At 34.8% G+C, this 17,015-nt stretch overlaps 2 protein-coding genes across 3 annotated transcripts in view; one reads left to right on the top strand and one right to left on the bottom strand.

Moving 5' to 3' along the window:
- LOC132558948 (serine/threonine-protein kinase D3-like) overlaps nucleotides 1-13,459 on the bottom strand; it is a 57,487-nt gene extending 44,028 nt beyond the window's left edge. For both annotated transcript variants that reach the window (XM_060223571.1, XM_060223572.1), the window contains exons 1-2: nucleotides 13,120-13,459; nucleotides 42-180 (exon numbers count right to left, since the gene is read on the bottom strand). In XM_060223571.1, the coding sequence (XP_060079554.1) occupies nucleotides 42-180; nucleotides 13,120-13,248 (268 nt within the window). In that variant the 5' untranslated portion in view covers nucleotides 13,249-13,459. The remainder of the gene's footprint in view (nucleotides 1-41; nucleotides 181-13,119) is intronic.
- Nucleotides 13,460-13,763: 304 nt separating this feature from the next.
- Nucleotides 13,764-15,173, top strand: LOC132558902 (PH domain-containing protein DDB_G0274775-like). The gene is made up of 2 exons (XM_060223519.1): nucleotides 13,764-13,952; nucleotides 14,955-15,173. Exons 1-2 carry the CDS (start codon nucleotides 13,764-13,766, stop codon nucleotides 15,171-15,173), a joined length of 408 nt encoding a protein of 135 aa, XP_060079502.1.
- The last annotated feature ends 1,842 nt before the right edge of the window (nucleotides 15,174-17,015 follow it).

Here is a 17,015-nt window from a genome sequence, read left to right as displayed (position 1 = left end):
TATATTTACTGAGTAAAAGTGTGTATTTCCTGTACACATACCAGATAAGACAACCTCCACCAAACATCCTTCCTTAACGTCGGCTGGTGAGTTGATCATTTGGAGAACATTGGCACTACTGACATCATGGCGGAATAGAAGAATCTTGTCCACTAGGCCATAAAATCCGTGCTCTGGAAACTAGAAATAAACCATAGCCTTAAGGATATATATAACAAGAAATATCACACTAAAAGCTTTTATACTGTAATTACAAAGAATTACAAACCATGAATGACTTTGTTGACAATCGGACATCCTACACACAAGTCTACATATAATGAAAAATCACAAGGCAGTATTCCTTGCACATTTAACACAATTCAACCAAATCCTGTACATTATTATAATAGTCGTGGAAGGGAATGAGTAAACAAAGCCAATATAGATAATTTTATTTTTAAAAACATAAATATAAAATATTCCTTGAAGTTATATATTTGTAGATTTGTAGATAAACAATCCCATTAGCGATAATATATTTTGTTTATTTGATCTACAACAACATTTCATGACAGCAATGCCATTATATACGTACATAAACTGAACATTTGATATGTCTATGTATCAAATAAACAGACACAATATATGCCACATGAAAATTTATATCAAACTGATCACCAAAAGCTGACAGGATTTAGTTTTCATAGGTAACTAGAAATATCATGCCCAGTCAGTTGAAAACTGACAAGTTTAAAATGTGCCCTTTAATGTAAAATTTTCTTCTCTGATTCCAAGAGACAATTCTTCCTTTAAACAATATATTTCTCCATTAAGGAATGTCTTTTACTCTTTTTCAATTGTTAAATCTATAATTTTAGCATTTTGTATCTATAAATATACATGGAGTAGCTAAAAATGCATTGGGTTGACTTTACAAGAAAATTTTTATATGCATTGCTAACAGGGCTGCATCAGTGACCACACTATAGTACCCAGAGATTTACACAGAAAATATCTATATAAAACATTTCACTACCTAAACCTGACATCACAAAAAGTCGTACTAAACATGTAAATAGAATATAGAGATGTCTGACATGGTTATACTCACAGATTAACAAGACATCCATGTGATAAACAATGTGTAGCCTTCTGACTTTAAACACAAGTACCTGGATACCAAAACTAAGATGTAGGTGCATAGCATGCAAATTGCATTATTCTGAAATTCTGAAACTACCTTACTAATGCAAATTGTCAGTACGATACTGATAATCACTTGCTACATCCATACATCTATATATACTAAGAGGAAAAAGAAATGCAACTTAAAATTAACGGTGTGTTGAAATATTAATTACGATTAACTTGCCTAAATATGAAATGCGATAGTTAACTTCAAATATTGGACAATTGATTTTCAAATTTTCTGGGATTTTTAAATAAAAAGGACTTTGTCAGGCCGTCATGAATTAGGGTACACAAAGTTGATATAATGGCAGTTATATTGTCAAACTGATCCCAAATATCATGAGTGCCCTTCCTGAAAAGCAGTAGCGTTTCTTATTCTGCATGACACAGAGTTCATAAGGACATTGACTGGCCATAGAGGAATGTTATTCTATTCTGTGGTAAGCGTTTGCCAACTGGTGGAGGTTGTTTGGGATGTTTGGTTGATTCCGTGCTCTTCTGTCCAATTTGTCCCACAAGTGTTCGAAAGGGGGAAAATTGGAACTATGTAGAGGCTAGTCAACAGGGATAATGTTCTGGATAACAAGAAAGTCCTTACAAAACTCCTGCATCTCCTAGCCTAGAGTTACCATGCTGAAAGACCAAAAGGTGCTTAACAATGAAAGGCACAACATGATGACTTCGGATCTCATCTCAATAGAAAGAGTTGTTCAATTATCATTGAGGATCACTACAGGTGTCTTAAAATCATGCAAAATTTCCCTCCAAACCATAACTGATCCATCCAAACCAGTTGTGCTCCAAAGCACCAGCGTCTGCAAGGCAATCTTCTCTACAGCAGTATACACGTTGATTGCCATCTGATTGAAATAACACAAAGTGTTATTTATCCCTAAAGAGCATGAACCTCAAACGTCTCAACCTCCAACGTCTCAGGGAAATGTCTGGATACATATACTGTCAACCATGGCATAAGACCTGTTCTTTGTTGAGGTGTCAAAGGCAAACCAACATACTGGCATAGTAGGCTGTCTGTTTCTTAGTTTTTGGGAAGACTTGACAGTTTTGATTACCAAGGTATATTGTGCCATTTTGGCCGCCAGTAATCTCTTGTCATGCAGGTGGGCAAGTCTAATGAACTGATCTTGACGTCCCCACATTATACGTGGACGCCTGGATCTCGGTCTGTCTTCACATCTTTCCATTGCATTGAGACGTAAAAACTAACCAACTTGTTAATTTGTGAACTCCGAAGTGAGTATTTAACTGCTGTCAAGTGCTACCTTCAATGAGCATTGCCGGAGTCTGTCCTCTATCAAGTTGGGATAGCTGTGGCATGTTTATTGATTACAAATGTATTGGTAATCACACATCTTAGTGATAGTCAGAAACTGATGTTAGTTTGAATGGGAAAGAACGCAGGTATTTGTACAGTCACTGTATATTGGTAATTTAGGTGCACCGGATGTGAGTAAGTTTTTTGTCACAGAGGCAGATTTTTAACATTTAATGGAGGATTAGGTAAAAAGGTGTCCTAATATATCATTTACTATCATTCCTCTTACTTTTTATACAGCTATGTAGATTCAATACAAAATATTGTACAATAAAAGAAGTTGCATTTCTTTATCTTTTCAGTATATATATACCTGAACTTTCTACATCAATGAACCTGTTCTACATCAATATACCTGAACTTTCTACATCAATGAACCTGTTGTACATCAATACACCTGATCTTTCTACATCAATTTTACTGCTGTAAAATTTAAATTCTGATTTGATCTGATCACTACACAATACAGCTGTAACTACAAAATTGAGGTATTGCAAAGAAATTTCACATCTGAATTTTGTACGGTTTCTCATAATCCAGCAAAATACAGCTTAGAATACAATTTATATGCAACTTTCACTTAACAGGTAATGCAAATCACAAGTTGTTACTAGTAAGATATTGTGTACGTGTATACCAGGCAATATATATAGTGCACAGTTGGTGAAGCACATCAAAGTCTTAAAACTCACATTATCAGGAAAGGAAACGGGCTGCTGTATGATGTAATTACAAACAATACCAATTATTACTATCTCAATATTTCAAGAATAAAAAATATCTATTGAAAATAGAACAGCTTTAACTGATAACAATATGCCTATTGGGCCTGTATCATCTACCTTTCTTTGTTTGACTGAAATTGTTTCATCCAAACTTAAGGAAAAGAAATTCCAAGTGTTTTATCTATTATCTATCCCATTGGGCCCTGACCCTCTGCCTCCAAGAGGTTAGGTAAATCATTTATACACAGTTCTGCTTCACCAAAGCATGCTTCAGACCATATTTGGTCAGAATCCTGCAATTCTTAAAGAAGAGATTAATTTTCAATAATTAAGTGTATTACCCCTATCAGGCCCCACCCCTCCCATTCCATGTGGCCTAGATCCACTGTGCATACAAAATAGATTTCTCTTCACCCATCCATGCTCAATCAGACAAAATTGGCACCAAATTCCTACAGAATTTTTTTTTTTGTTCTATTTCCTCAACTGGGCCCTGACCCTCCTTCTCAAGGTGACTGAGTCAAACCATTTAATTAAAATCAATTCCCCTTCACCTAAGGATCTTTCAAACCAAATTAGGACAGAAACCTGCCACTTCTAGAGAAGAAGATGAATTTTGAAGTTGGCTGTATTTACTTCATCTCCATTCCTTTACTGCACCCTGCACCTTTTGCCTCAGGGTGTGGAGCTCCTCAAGCTCATAGTTTATATGAAATTGATTCCCCTTCACACCGGGATGTTTCAGACCAAGCTGGGACAAAATCTTGACTTTGCTACAGAGGAAGAAGGACTTAACCTAATGCTTCTGGCCAAATTTGGTCAAAATCAAAACATTCATACATAAAAAAAACTTTTTAAAGAATTTTCAAAATTTTTCCTTTTGAGACCAATCCGTCAGGCCCCAAGGGCAGAGGGACAGTCAACAGATGCTGCAGTATATGCCATAATTAGCTCGATTTGCCCTAGGGCTAGGTGAGCTAAAAATGGAACTAAGACAAAGGTTACTCAAAGTCAGATGTCAACATGTAAAAAAATTCCACAAAGTTATGCATCCAGTTTAATATGCAAATAAGCTTAAGGATTTGCATGAAAGTATTTATAGATGTAATTGCACAGTAAAGCAATATAATTCCTTAAGTACAATACATATTTTGATATTGTGACAAAGTCTAGAAAGAAATACTGGAAGTGGCCAGTTATAATTAGTTCTGTTTACATATGTAGGTTTATTGATTTACTGGCATAAGTATATAAAATTTGCATGATTAACTTTTATAATTTGAATCTTGCTGTTTAAAAAAGTAAAACTTTTCTAGTTTACATTAATTGGGGTCTTAGTGGTACAGATATTGTGTAAGCCTTCATGAAAGTAATGAGGTAACACTCCACATGAGGGAATTACAAGTAATATGCAATAAGACACACATTCTGATAGGTTTAAAGAGAGAAAAATGACCATTAACAATCAATGACATTGCCACAAATGTGAAAGTGTATTTCCATGTGGAATATAAGATTTCAGTTATGACGCAATATTTCTAGACTTTGTCTTAGTTTCAGCACTGATATGTTACCTAACTGGCAGGCCGTACAAATCAATGCTGAGATACAAATGACAGCATCAGAGCATTTGGGGGGATTTTTATAGCTAATAATGGTTTCATGAATTTGAATTGAAATTATTTCATATTTTAACGAAATTCCAAAAAATTTGAAATTCACACCTGAAAACATCCTTCCCACTTCACACATTTTCTCCTGAAATAAGACCAAAATACCCAATCCCAAACCAGTCAAAATAAGACATGAGTATATACACAGCTGATATAAACATTTTTACTTAGGTAGAACTATCAGTACATATATACAGCAGATTGTGAAAACTAAGGCTGAGGTACAACTGGCAGTATATACATTAGGTCTTGGATACTGATATTAAGATAACAAGAGGACCATGGCCCTTAACGGTCATCTGACAATAGATGAATGGATGGACAGATTTGCAGATGGTCCCCACATAGGTTCTTGGTCCCCACATAAATTCTATGACCTCTGGTCCACACTTACGCTCTGGGACCTCGAATCCCCACATAGACTCTTGGACCACCGATTTCCACTTACGCTCTGGGACCTCAAGTCCCCACATAGACTCTTGGACAACCGATTTCCACTTACGCTCTGGGACCTTGAGTCCCCACATAGACTCTTGGACAACCGATTTCCACTTACGCTCTGGGACCTCGAGTCCCCACATAGACTCTTGGACCACCGATTTCCACTTAGGCTCTGGGACCTCGAGTCCCCACATAGACTCTTGGACCACCGATTTCCACTTAGGCTCTGGGACCTCGAGTCCCCACATAGACTCTTGGACCACCGATTTCCACTTAGGCTCTGGGACCTCGAGTCCCCACATAGACTCTTGGACCACCAATTTCCACTAAGGCTCTGGGACCTCGAGTCCCCACATAGACTCTTGGACCACCGATTTCCACTTAGGCTCTGGAATCTCCAGTCCCTTTGGAACCTCTGGTTCCAGCATAGGGGACTTTCAGTCCCTGATCTAGGTTAGTTTATGGTAACAGTTAACTAGTTCTCATACTGTTGTAGCGAGATGATCCATAGATATACAAGAATCTGAAGTTATATCTCAAGTGGCTTTTCCTACAGACACAGCCAACAACAGAGCCAAAATATTTAGATATTTGAATGTATTTGTTCTGTGATAAAAAAGTTGTTTGAGATTTCGGTTTGTGTGAGAGAGAAGTACGAAAGAGGTATACAAGATTCCATGTTAATAGATCATATGCATGTATATATCTTACAGTGTTTAGAAGTAGAATAATACAACTGTTAGTATATTTACAACAGGTCATGGATACTGATGTTGAGGTACAGCTTTCAGTATATTTACAAGTCATGTTTACCGATGCTGAGGTACAGCTGCCAGTATAAACAGCAGGTCATGTATACTGATGTTGAGATACAACTGTCAGTATATTGACAACAGGTCATGTTTACTGATGTTGAGGTACAGCTGTCAGTATATACAATAGGTCATGCATACTGATGTTGAGGTACAGCTGTCAGTATAAACAGCAGGTCATGTTTACTGATGTTGAGGTACAACTGTCAGTATATACAATAGGTCATGGATACTGATGTTGAGGTACAGCTGTCAGTATAAACAGCAGTTTATGGATACTGATGTTGAGGTACAGCTGTCAGTATAAACAGCAGGTCATGTTTACTGATGTTGAGATACAACTGTCAGTATATACAACAGGTCATGGATACTGATGTTGAGGTACAGCTGTCAGTATATACAGCAGGTCATAGATACTGATGTTGAGGTACAGCTGTCAGTATAAACAGCAGGTCATGGATACTGATGTTGAGGTACAACTGTCAGTATATACAACAGGTCATGGATACTGATGTTGAGGTACAGCTGTCAGTATATACAGCAGGTCATAGATACTGATGCTGAGGTACAACTAAAAGTTTATACAGCAGGTTGTGGATACTGATGTTGAGGTACAACTGTCAGTATATACAACAGGCAATTGATACCAATGCTGAGGTACCCACTATGTCCTTATGATAGATCATATACATTTCTAATGCAATTCATTTAAATCAAAGTCAGGAGACAATTTTTGGAGAATTCAATTTAAAAGTCTTATAACTACCTTTCAAGTAGCAATTTTATTTCAACATTATAGCACATTGTTTTCTCCTTTTCCCTCCTATATATTTGATATCAGGTTAGCCTGAAGGACTACATATACTTCCTACAGACTTTAACATTAACCCTAATTAATTTATCTTACATAGGATGACCAGGTTGTATAAATATATAGAGTGTGGTGATTTACACAACCCATTGACCCCATGCCAGAGGACTCAGAGGAAAACAAATGGATATATTTATGGATGTTTCTGTAGACAGTATACATATATAACATAAATACAAGTACATTTGTATCCTACTGTACCTTCTATAACTACATATAAAAATCAGTAGACGTATGCTTATAAAGACACTTCTTGATGTCAATTTGTAGGGAAGAATGTGATATTTGATATTATGAATTTATACAAATTAAACATGTAACAAAATACTTGATAATATTATGTCAGTCCTGATCATTAGGTGGCCTGATGTTGTAATTAACGTACCAATAACATCTGTATTAAACATGAAACAATACAACTCTTATCAGGTGAGTTACATTTTAATAGTCCCCAGTTCTATTAACAGATATAGGAAATGTGTGAATTTGGCTTGGCTGATTAGGAAAGCCATGTAGATTAAATTGTCTTTTAATTTCAGGGTTTTCCATAATTTTGTCAATAGTAGGATGTGTATTGAAAATAGGAGGCTGTCCTGCCGTGTACGTGTAGTCATGTACGGAACATTATTACGGAACTAGATTGGTGTAGGCGGCTAAATGATCAAAGTAGCCGGTCAAATTGGACGGCGACCGGCTCTTATGGAAAACCCTGAATTTGGTAAAATTAAACAATGTGATTACCTGTTTATGGAATATATGTATCTTAATGCTATGTTGCTATAATTAAGAAAAATACTGACTTTATATAAAAAGATTAAGAGCAGACATGCATAAATTGTTGTGAATTTAATAGCAAAAGCGCCAGATAGCAGTATAACATGAAAATGTGGTAAAAATTGTACAGTGATACGTATACACAAAATAATTTTCCAAATGCCATGACAAAGGTCAATTATTCTGTATGTTTTGCCTTTGAAAAAAAAATGCATATTTATAAACCTATGATTTCCATTAGCCACCCCCTCGTCCTCCTCACAAACATTTCCTAATATGACTCAAACTTACTCCCACTCAGTCATGTCTGACATTTACAATGTTTGGGAAATTCTAATCCCAACACCAGTGGCCAGACAGACTCATATTTCATATTTATATAAAAAAAAAATGGACAATACATGAAGATCATTCACTGTACATTCCATACCACAACAATACAACCTCACTGTTGGAATTGTCATCATGCACACGGTAACATCTAGCTCCACATTACTATATAGACACATATAATTATGTACATATAGATTCTGAGGTTAATATAGGACACAGTATAATTATAACCAAATATTCACAGTTTTGACACACATAGTGCATTTTCCTGTATTTATTTTGGCCATTACATGTGGTCCTGTAGCAAGCTACATGTACATGTTGGTCCCCTATACTAAGAAAATATGATGATATCAGCAGGGATGGTATACCAGTACTGTCCTCCATGGATATCTTATTATGTCAGATTTGCCCAGAGAGCTACATGTAATTTTTACTTATGGGATTGTGGCCAGGGATAAATGACCTTGTTAACGAAAACTACACTACACAAATAAGATAAATGAAGTATGATATATTGTGTTACAATGGAGGAATAGTAATCATCTTTCTGAGTATACACCAATAATTCCAATAACAATAAGCTCTTTTATCAACTTTTCCCCAATTGTTACTTTCAAATATCTTTTGGTGAAGTTCATAGGCAAATAATTAATTTGTTTTCCCAGTAATTAGATCAAAGAAAGTATCAGTGTTTTCAAATTCAGGACCAGAGTACAAGAAAGACGTTTTAAAAATGTCTGGAAAAATTGCAAAATGTAATACATTCACACGTCATGAATGAATTGCACTTTCTACCTAATTTCTACTTCTAATGTTAACTGAAATCGGAAAAAGATTTCAAGACTGCCATCTCAAAATGATATTAAGGAATTTTGAATTCTCCAAGATTTTCAGCTCATTGGAAACTTCCGGACCAAAGGGTTATCAATTATTGTTCTCTCTTTCTAGCTGAAAGCCAGTTAATTAGAACAAAGGTTGTCTCCTCAGGAACATTGATGTGTTAAAGGGAGATAATTCTTATAATCTGGATTTTATATATATATGTCTGGGAATACCGCGAAATCAGGAAAAGTGATAATGAGTATCTATTGTACTCTCATGGGTTTCAGCAAAAGATGCATATACAGAACATCTGCGGATTTGTGTGTCAATTTGTTATATGAATAAATTGAAGAAACCCTTGGATCACTCTTGGCAGTGGTATTGAGATTTTTATGAGAAAGTGTTGTGCTATGATTTCTATACACGAGATTAAAATTAACGTGATTTTTTTCTAGAGCTGTTATCGTGATAAAAATCTCCACCGGGATATCATCAAAACGTACAGATATTGTTGCAATAATAACCTAATTTTTGCCAATAAAATCTGAACACAAAACTTTGTTCCATTTGTTTTTCGTTATCAATGAAAAAATCTGACACACAACATGACCTAAAAGTTATCACAATGTTATTTCTTTACCAGAATATATGCAATATATATTTTGTGATAAAATAAATTGTCCCCCTGGCTATTACAATGTCAAACATAATATTAGAAGACATGTTCCTGTAACCAAAAACTTTTTATCTTACTGGTGGAAGCATAACCTCATTTTTAAAGTGTGGCTATAAAGATGCTTTGCAGCTATTGAACATTAAACAAGCATTTTAATGACCATGTTGCTGAGAGTATTTCTCAATCCATTTTTAGAAATACTGTACTATGCCTTAGTGTTTAGACATTTAAGTATCTAATAAAATGAAAGGACAGTTTTTAGTGATAAATTGATTTAATGGTATTTTGATACAGCCCCTGTGGCTTAATTTTTCTTTAATATTTTTTTTACCAAGATATATTATTGTTTTATTTTTTGCTGGTGGCAATATTGCCAATCTTAATAACTTTTCATGATATATATCTTTTGCTTCTGCGATCACAATATATCATGATGTCAGTATATGAGAACAGCTCTACTTTTGTCAGTGGATTGCCATTTACTTTCTGTATAAACTGATTAATACATCAATAATCATATCGAGCTGGACATCATGATTGTAAACTTTCAGTATGCTGTATGTAATTACTGCAGATAAGGTCACTCAGATAAATGCTTCTTAAAAACTCAACAAAGTAAAGTGCTATGTGATGATCTAGATATTAACATGACTAAATAAACAGATTACAATAATGGCATTCAAACAATACCAATTTAATTTGAACCAGAAAAGAACTTTTTAAGCAATGGTGATAATAAATCAATCTAATGATTATCTCTTCAATCCTTATACTGCTATGTTCACTTTTATAAAACTTAATACTGACGTTATACATTAAAGCAGATTTGTTTTCATTTTGTTTTGTATTTTTTTTGCATATGTCGAGCTATTGTAAAACAAGTGATGGTACTAACGTAGTTTTTTTGGTTTTTGATTCGACTTTCTTGTGCTATAGTAAAACTGTGATTTTACTCATTTCTGTAACCTTTTCTGTAACCCTACATTTTCAATCAATGTGACGAAATATGCAGATTTAGAATATTAGAATAAACAATTATATGGCATTGTGCAGAAAAAAATAATCCTTGGAGAAAAACAGAATGCCTCCAAGAACCTCAGTTGATTTTTATGGAAAAGTACCCCAAACCACTTGGCCTGATATCTGGAGGTCCCAACATATTAGATTTTAAGGAATTTAAGGGTTGGAACAGGGAAAACACACCTTCTGAATCTGAAAGTAACTAACAAGTCTCAGAAGCAAATGTTAATCTTGTAATTTGTAAGTAGTTTATTTCGAGCTTTTTATTTATTGCCACGTCATTACAGAAAGCTTACACCTGTTTCTGTATGTTTTTGTATGGAATAAGCAATCAATTTTGTTCAATAAAAATTCCAGAATTGCCTCTAGTGCTTTAAGAATGAATAGATATATGTTAAATGGTGATAATAAGTGCATCTCTATACATCTGCATTTATATGTAAAATTAATGAGTAGAGCAATGTGTAAAATAAATCAGATTTAAATATATTCCTATTTTGAAATACTTTGTAGGAAATGCACAGACATTTACCTGCATATAAATAGTCTAACACAGACATGCACGTATTATTAACATATAGCACAACAGTATGCCTACAAAACTTGGTTGATAAGGTTCTACTGAAGTAACTTACCATCAGAAATATAAAAACAATTTCACTTGTTCGGTTAACAGTTTGAAATCTCCTGATCTTCTTTCACTGATAAGTTTAAGTTTTCAGGCCCATATTCTTGATTTTCTTGGTTTATATCACTGTTTCAAAGTTCAAGGGACTACCAAAAACTTTTGATACATGGAGACTTTCATTCATGCATGGTGGGTTAAATCGACATTTTCATATTCATAGCTGTAATGGTTGATGACACAATATTTCTACCTTAACAACCACGACAAATACCAAAACACAAGTTTGAATGAAAAGATGATTTCATATCTTTAAACAAAACATTTTCATTCATTTAAAAAGATATTACTTTACATAGAAATCAACAAGACATTTAGCTTTCATTTCACACAGTATATGCTTTGTACATGTTGCTTTTAAATGAAACGACATGCAGCATGAAAGTGCATGGTCTTCACATGTTACAGTAATTAGTTAAAGACTGATACATCAATGGCATAGGCACTAATGAATTCAAAAGAAAGCAAATTAATATCATAATGTATTCTGTCCAGAAACAATAGCACTAACATCATACATCTTTGGTCGTAGATGTTACAAGAGTGTTTTCCTATGCTCTGGATCAATCGGAGCATGTATGACTGACAGATAAATCACTGTGTTTCTCATGCTTATATGCTTAAAACTAAAAAGTGAGACTTTGTTAATATACAGGAATAAAATTTGTGACCAGACAAAAACTTTACTACATCAAGAAATCCAAATCATAAAAATTTGACTGTACTTAAATTTCAATCAGAAGATATCAAATATCAGGAAACCCTGGAATAATTATGAATATACCAGAAATTTGGAAATTCAAAACTGATTAAATAACTCATCACAGGGCCTTGAGTAGAACATCCATTTTACTCATAGGAGTATTGACATTCATTCATTATGTGTAATTGTAACATAGGTAAATGTACCTGGTGATGATTCCATTTCAAGAAATTCTTATAAAATGTGTGTGTGATTTCATGACTGATTTCTGTGTTATTATATGATAAGTTGATTTCTGTTTACAGATGCTGCCTTTGCCTGCACGACCAGGTCCTCTACGTGTTCTGGCAGACTGTTCCATTTAGCCATCAACTCTAAAGGTGAAGCTTTTCTTTCTTAAATCTTTCCAATGGACTTTCAATAGTTTCATTGAACTTCCCTGAGTGTTTAAATTGCGCGGAACACATACCTCTATCCTGTCCCTTCAGTGAATATTTTGGTATTTCTTCCAAGGCGACAATAAATATTACCAATTAATGTTATATAAAAAATATTTTAGCTATTTCCTATCGTTTAGGAAAAGAAGAGATAGGAATGTAAGCATGATACCATCATAGCCGTTCAACGTGGTCATCATACACATCAATAGTAATGTTTGGATAAAGGTAGGTTAGGTAATTTACCTACTTCTATACAAACTGTAGTTTACTGTTTATCAAGTCTGGACTAAGAGGTAAAGTGTGTAATCTTATTATTCAGTCATATATATATAGAGTAAACCTAACGTTTCAAAGGGTACATGTCTCAACACTGGAAAGCCATTCTGTTTAATATGTAAACCTGGTACAATGTATTCACTTGGATCATCATTCAACGATGCATTACAGTATAAATTCACGATCTCATTGAATGAAGTTCAAAAATAGCAAGGGTGTAATGATTAAGTCAACACTTGAACCGTGAGGCATTGTTTAGGTGGAGGGTGTGTCTCACGATTTGGTAGCCCAAGATGATACACTTCCGTTGTCCCCAACATACTAACACAGATCACAATATACAATACACATCTCACCTTTCTATCCACAAACGAACAAGCGATGTCTTTCAAGCTCGCTAAAGTCAATTCCCCATCCACATTTATTTGGTCTCGAGTAAGACCTATTTGCATTTGGAAAGTCAAACTTTTCCTCCCGTCTTCCATCTTGCCATGTGTTCGATCCCTCCGACTAGGCGATGTCACCACGTCTAGATGACATCAAAATATTCTCCTGTTAGCTTCCGGGGTAAACGAACCTGCTGTCTCGGAAATATAATTCAACTTGGTTGATATTGGTAGAATTCAACTTGTCAGCATCACTGAGGCGTGTTTCGTCTGTGAGCAGGTTGATTATATGTGTAACTGTCCGTCCCACAGATTACGTGGACAGCAGGTGCTACCTATATCACGCACAGTCACTCTGACAAGTCAACGCAACTTTATTTTCCCAAATCGCCTCACTTAGTCAATCACGTGACATGATCTATAATAGATGTCGTACAAATTGTTCTTCTTTTATCTCATATTGTTAAATACAATGACTTATTCATATTATATATAATTGTCTTGTCAATATTATGGTTGTAGAGTAAAACTTCAGTAAAATGTAATTTATCAAGCATTGTTGCGACAAACACCTAGATCGGTTTACGGCACAACAAAATTTGACGACGGTAGAAATGGCTTCCTCGGAGTCCTCTGATAGTCGGACGAACAGCCTAAATACCACCAGTAGTCACAACGACGACAGCGTAACGCACATAGAAATGAAGGGATGGCTGATGAAAAGATCGAAGATGTCGAAGAAATGGAAGAAACAGTGGTTTTTGCTAAAGAACACCGAACTTGCCTATGGGGACACACCCGAGGTTAGATTTGACAGCTTGTTTCGCAATAACATCTGCTGATCTAGGACTACTTGTTGAGTTGAGACCTATGTTTCTGCTAAAGTGTAACTATATGTAGGTTAGGAACATATGTTTTGGTAAACGTGATATTAATTTCTTCATTTAAAAATATCATTTTTATTGGTATGGATATCACACACTTTGATAAGTACATGAACATATTCAGTTAGTCTACCTGTTTGACATGTTAAACATTGTCGTTTGAAAGTTTGCCCTTCAAACATGCTACAGTTGATGGACACTCATGATTACAAACACATCATTGATCCATGTTAAGTATAAAAGATATCTTTTAAAAGAAAACACCCATCACTACCGTAAACATGACCATGTCAACAATAATTTTATCTCTTTGATAATCATGCAATTGTTTGGTAAATTAGATAAAACAAGCAACAACAATTATGTCAACAACTGAAATATGTGTAACTATGGTAAAATACCAGCTGCAATATATTGCTCTGCTAGAGAGAACTTGTCTTTAGCGTGATGGATTAAACATCAGATTAGTAAGCCATAGGTCCCGGAATTGAATCCTAGCGGAGGCATTAAAATAAATAATGACCCCCTTTACAATGACGCCCTTGTAGAGAATCGGGAATAATACTTAGCATTGTCTTATAAATATCACTGTAACCCTTGGACACTTCTGTTTGAGAACTCTCTAACTTAATCAGTTGAGTTTCAAGACTAGTAAGGCAGGGTCCTGGGTTCGATTCCTAGCAGAGACATTGAAATAATGACCTCTGTTACATATGCTTCTACAAAATTGTGTTATACCTATAGACATACTGCAAATAAAGAAAAAAAAATTATATGACCAGGTAACCAGTAAACCCAGAAAAGCAACACATATTACATATGCCCTCTTGTGAAACATTCAAATCTGTTTTTTCTTATTCGCTCTCTTCTTACGATGCAGAGAAACCAGCATTATAATGTAGCATTTTCTTTTCTTTTCAGCAAACATCTAAAAGAATACCATTGACCAATTCAGAAATCTCGGAGACCAATATAGACAAGAAGAACTATGCATTCCGAATAAAATCCAAAGATATCAAGCGAACATTTTATATTCATGCTGATAATGAAAACATTCAGAATGAGTGGATGCAGGCAATATGTTTTGCTAAAGCAGCAGGGAGACATGGCGATATGTCACAAGCATGTGTGGTCCAGTGATATTCATTACACCATTGTGTGCGACAGGTTTAACTTGCTACAAACAATATTTATGGGCACATGTCACCTCCATCTAAATTTGAAAGAAAAAGTTGGAACCACAGCCCAGATGTTTGCAAGTTAAAAGTCCAAAAGATTATCTTAACATTTTGTGAAAGAGAACTTGTAAACAATGTATTGTGGCCTGGCGGCAGAAATGAATGTACCAGAATGATGAAACTTTCAAGGCAGTGACTGGTACAGTACTTGGTATCTCTGGCAATAGAAAGACTAGGAGTTCTTGGTTCCAATGACTATAAATGCTAGGTATTGGGACGATTGAAAGACTGGAAGTTTCTAGGCACTGGATGTATATATACATCCCCACACACTTTCTACATGTGGTGTCTTACACAAAGACAATTCGTTATTGCAGCTGTATCATTAACATCGCCTCCTCACCCTGTTGGTAGAGAAACCAGTTTTATCTATCGTATGATAATGTATATGTGCCTTGATCATGTATTTTTCATACCAGACGTTTACCTGTATTTTCATGGGTTCTCTTCGTGTTAAAGTTTTAAATCGGTGATATTTATATAGATATATACTAAATATAACTTATATAATATACAATGTGCTAATTTTCACAAAAAAAATTACCCATTTCTATTTATTATGTGTACAATGATATACTTTTTCATTTCATATAAATTATACATTTGTCATGTCTTTACTAAAAATTCTACAAGGACCAAGACAAAAGTACAAATTGTAGTCTGTATTGGTATAGATTTATATGACGGGACTGATAAACCTGTTTTGTACATTCAAATAATCAGACTGATTATTTCACATCATGTAATATGTTCACAGAGGATTCATGCTTTAGTCACAGTTATACAGGACAGATCTCAACGCATTTGGCAACCTAACCCTCATCACAATATTCTTGATCAGAAGTAAATACATTTAATATGTCTGTAATATTTATGATAACATGTTAAAAATGTCTTGTATGTACTGTCATGCTTTAGCAAGGTGATTGGAGCAGCTTCAGAATCATTTCATTTTGTGATATTGTGAATGATTTTCCAAAGGGATTTTTATCGGTTGATAGAATCTTACAGGGGTCTGTTCCATGGATATGGATGTCTCAACCCGAGTACAAGAAACTGGCTGCCATCAGCATTAGGTTTGTTGTGACATCTTTGTCCATGGAACAGACCAATGTTTGATTATTTTTCTCAGATGCTTAAAAATACAGTATCAAATTGTAAGTTGTTGTGAAACCTATTCATCATGTCATCATCAATGTCCCGTGAAATGTGTGTCGAAAATGATGACCTTATCAATGTGGTTTCACTATACATATATATATATATATAGTATAGAAATGATGACGCTATCCTATTGTGAGCATATATTGAGACCTTGATCAATACCCCTCTGGTTTTTGTACAATGTATGAGGGTTATTGTTCATATTATATATTTAGACCTTGATTAATACCCCTCTGGTTTTTGTACAATGTATGAGGGTTGATCAATACCCCTCTGGTTTTTGTACAATGTATGAGGGTTGATCAATACCCCTCTGGTTTTTGTACAATTTATGAGGGTTGATCAATACCCCTCTGGTTTTTGTACAATTTATGAGGGTTGATCAATACCCCTCTGGTTTTTGTACAATGTATGAGGGATATTGTTCACATTATATAATGAGACCTTGATCCCTATTCATCACAAATTCATTTCTTGTGTTACATTGCCTTTCATCCTGAATTTCCAATATAATTTTTCTGTAATCCTCTCTGAATTACTAGGAATGGTTTGCTTTAACAAGGATGCTGATACCTGTAGT

Source organism: Ylistrum balloti, unplaced genomic scaffold (assembly GCF_031769215.1).
Source record: "Ylistrum balloti isolate Yb309-2 unplaced genomic scaffold, AGI_CSIRO_Ybal_v1 Utg370840, whole genome shotgun sequence".
NCBI classification, from domain to species: domain Eukaryota; kingdom Metazoa; phylum Mollusca; class Bivalvia; order Pectinida; family Pectinidae; genus Ylistrum; species Ylistrum balloti.
This window is presented reverse-complemented; position numbering and strand designations above follow the sequence as displayed.

What these genes read in the sequence shown, in the direction of transcription:
- LOC132558902 (XM_060223519.1), top strand. Translation starts at nt 13,764, where the DNA reads ATGGCTTCCTCGGAGTCCTCTGATAGTCGGACGAACAGCCTAAATACC. An exon ending in CCTATGGGGACACACCCGAG is followed by an intron (nt 13,953 to 14,954) that starts GTTAGATTTGAC and finishes TTTTCTTTTCAG; the next exon opens with CAAACATCTAAAAGAATACC.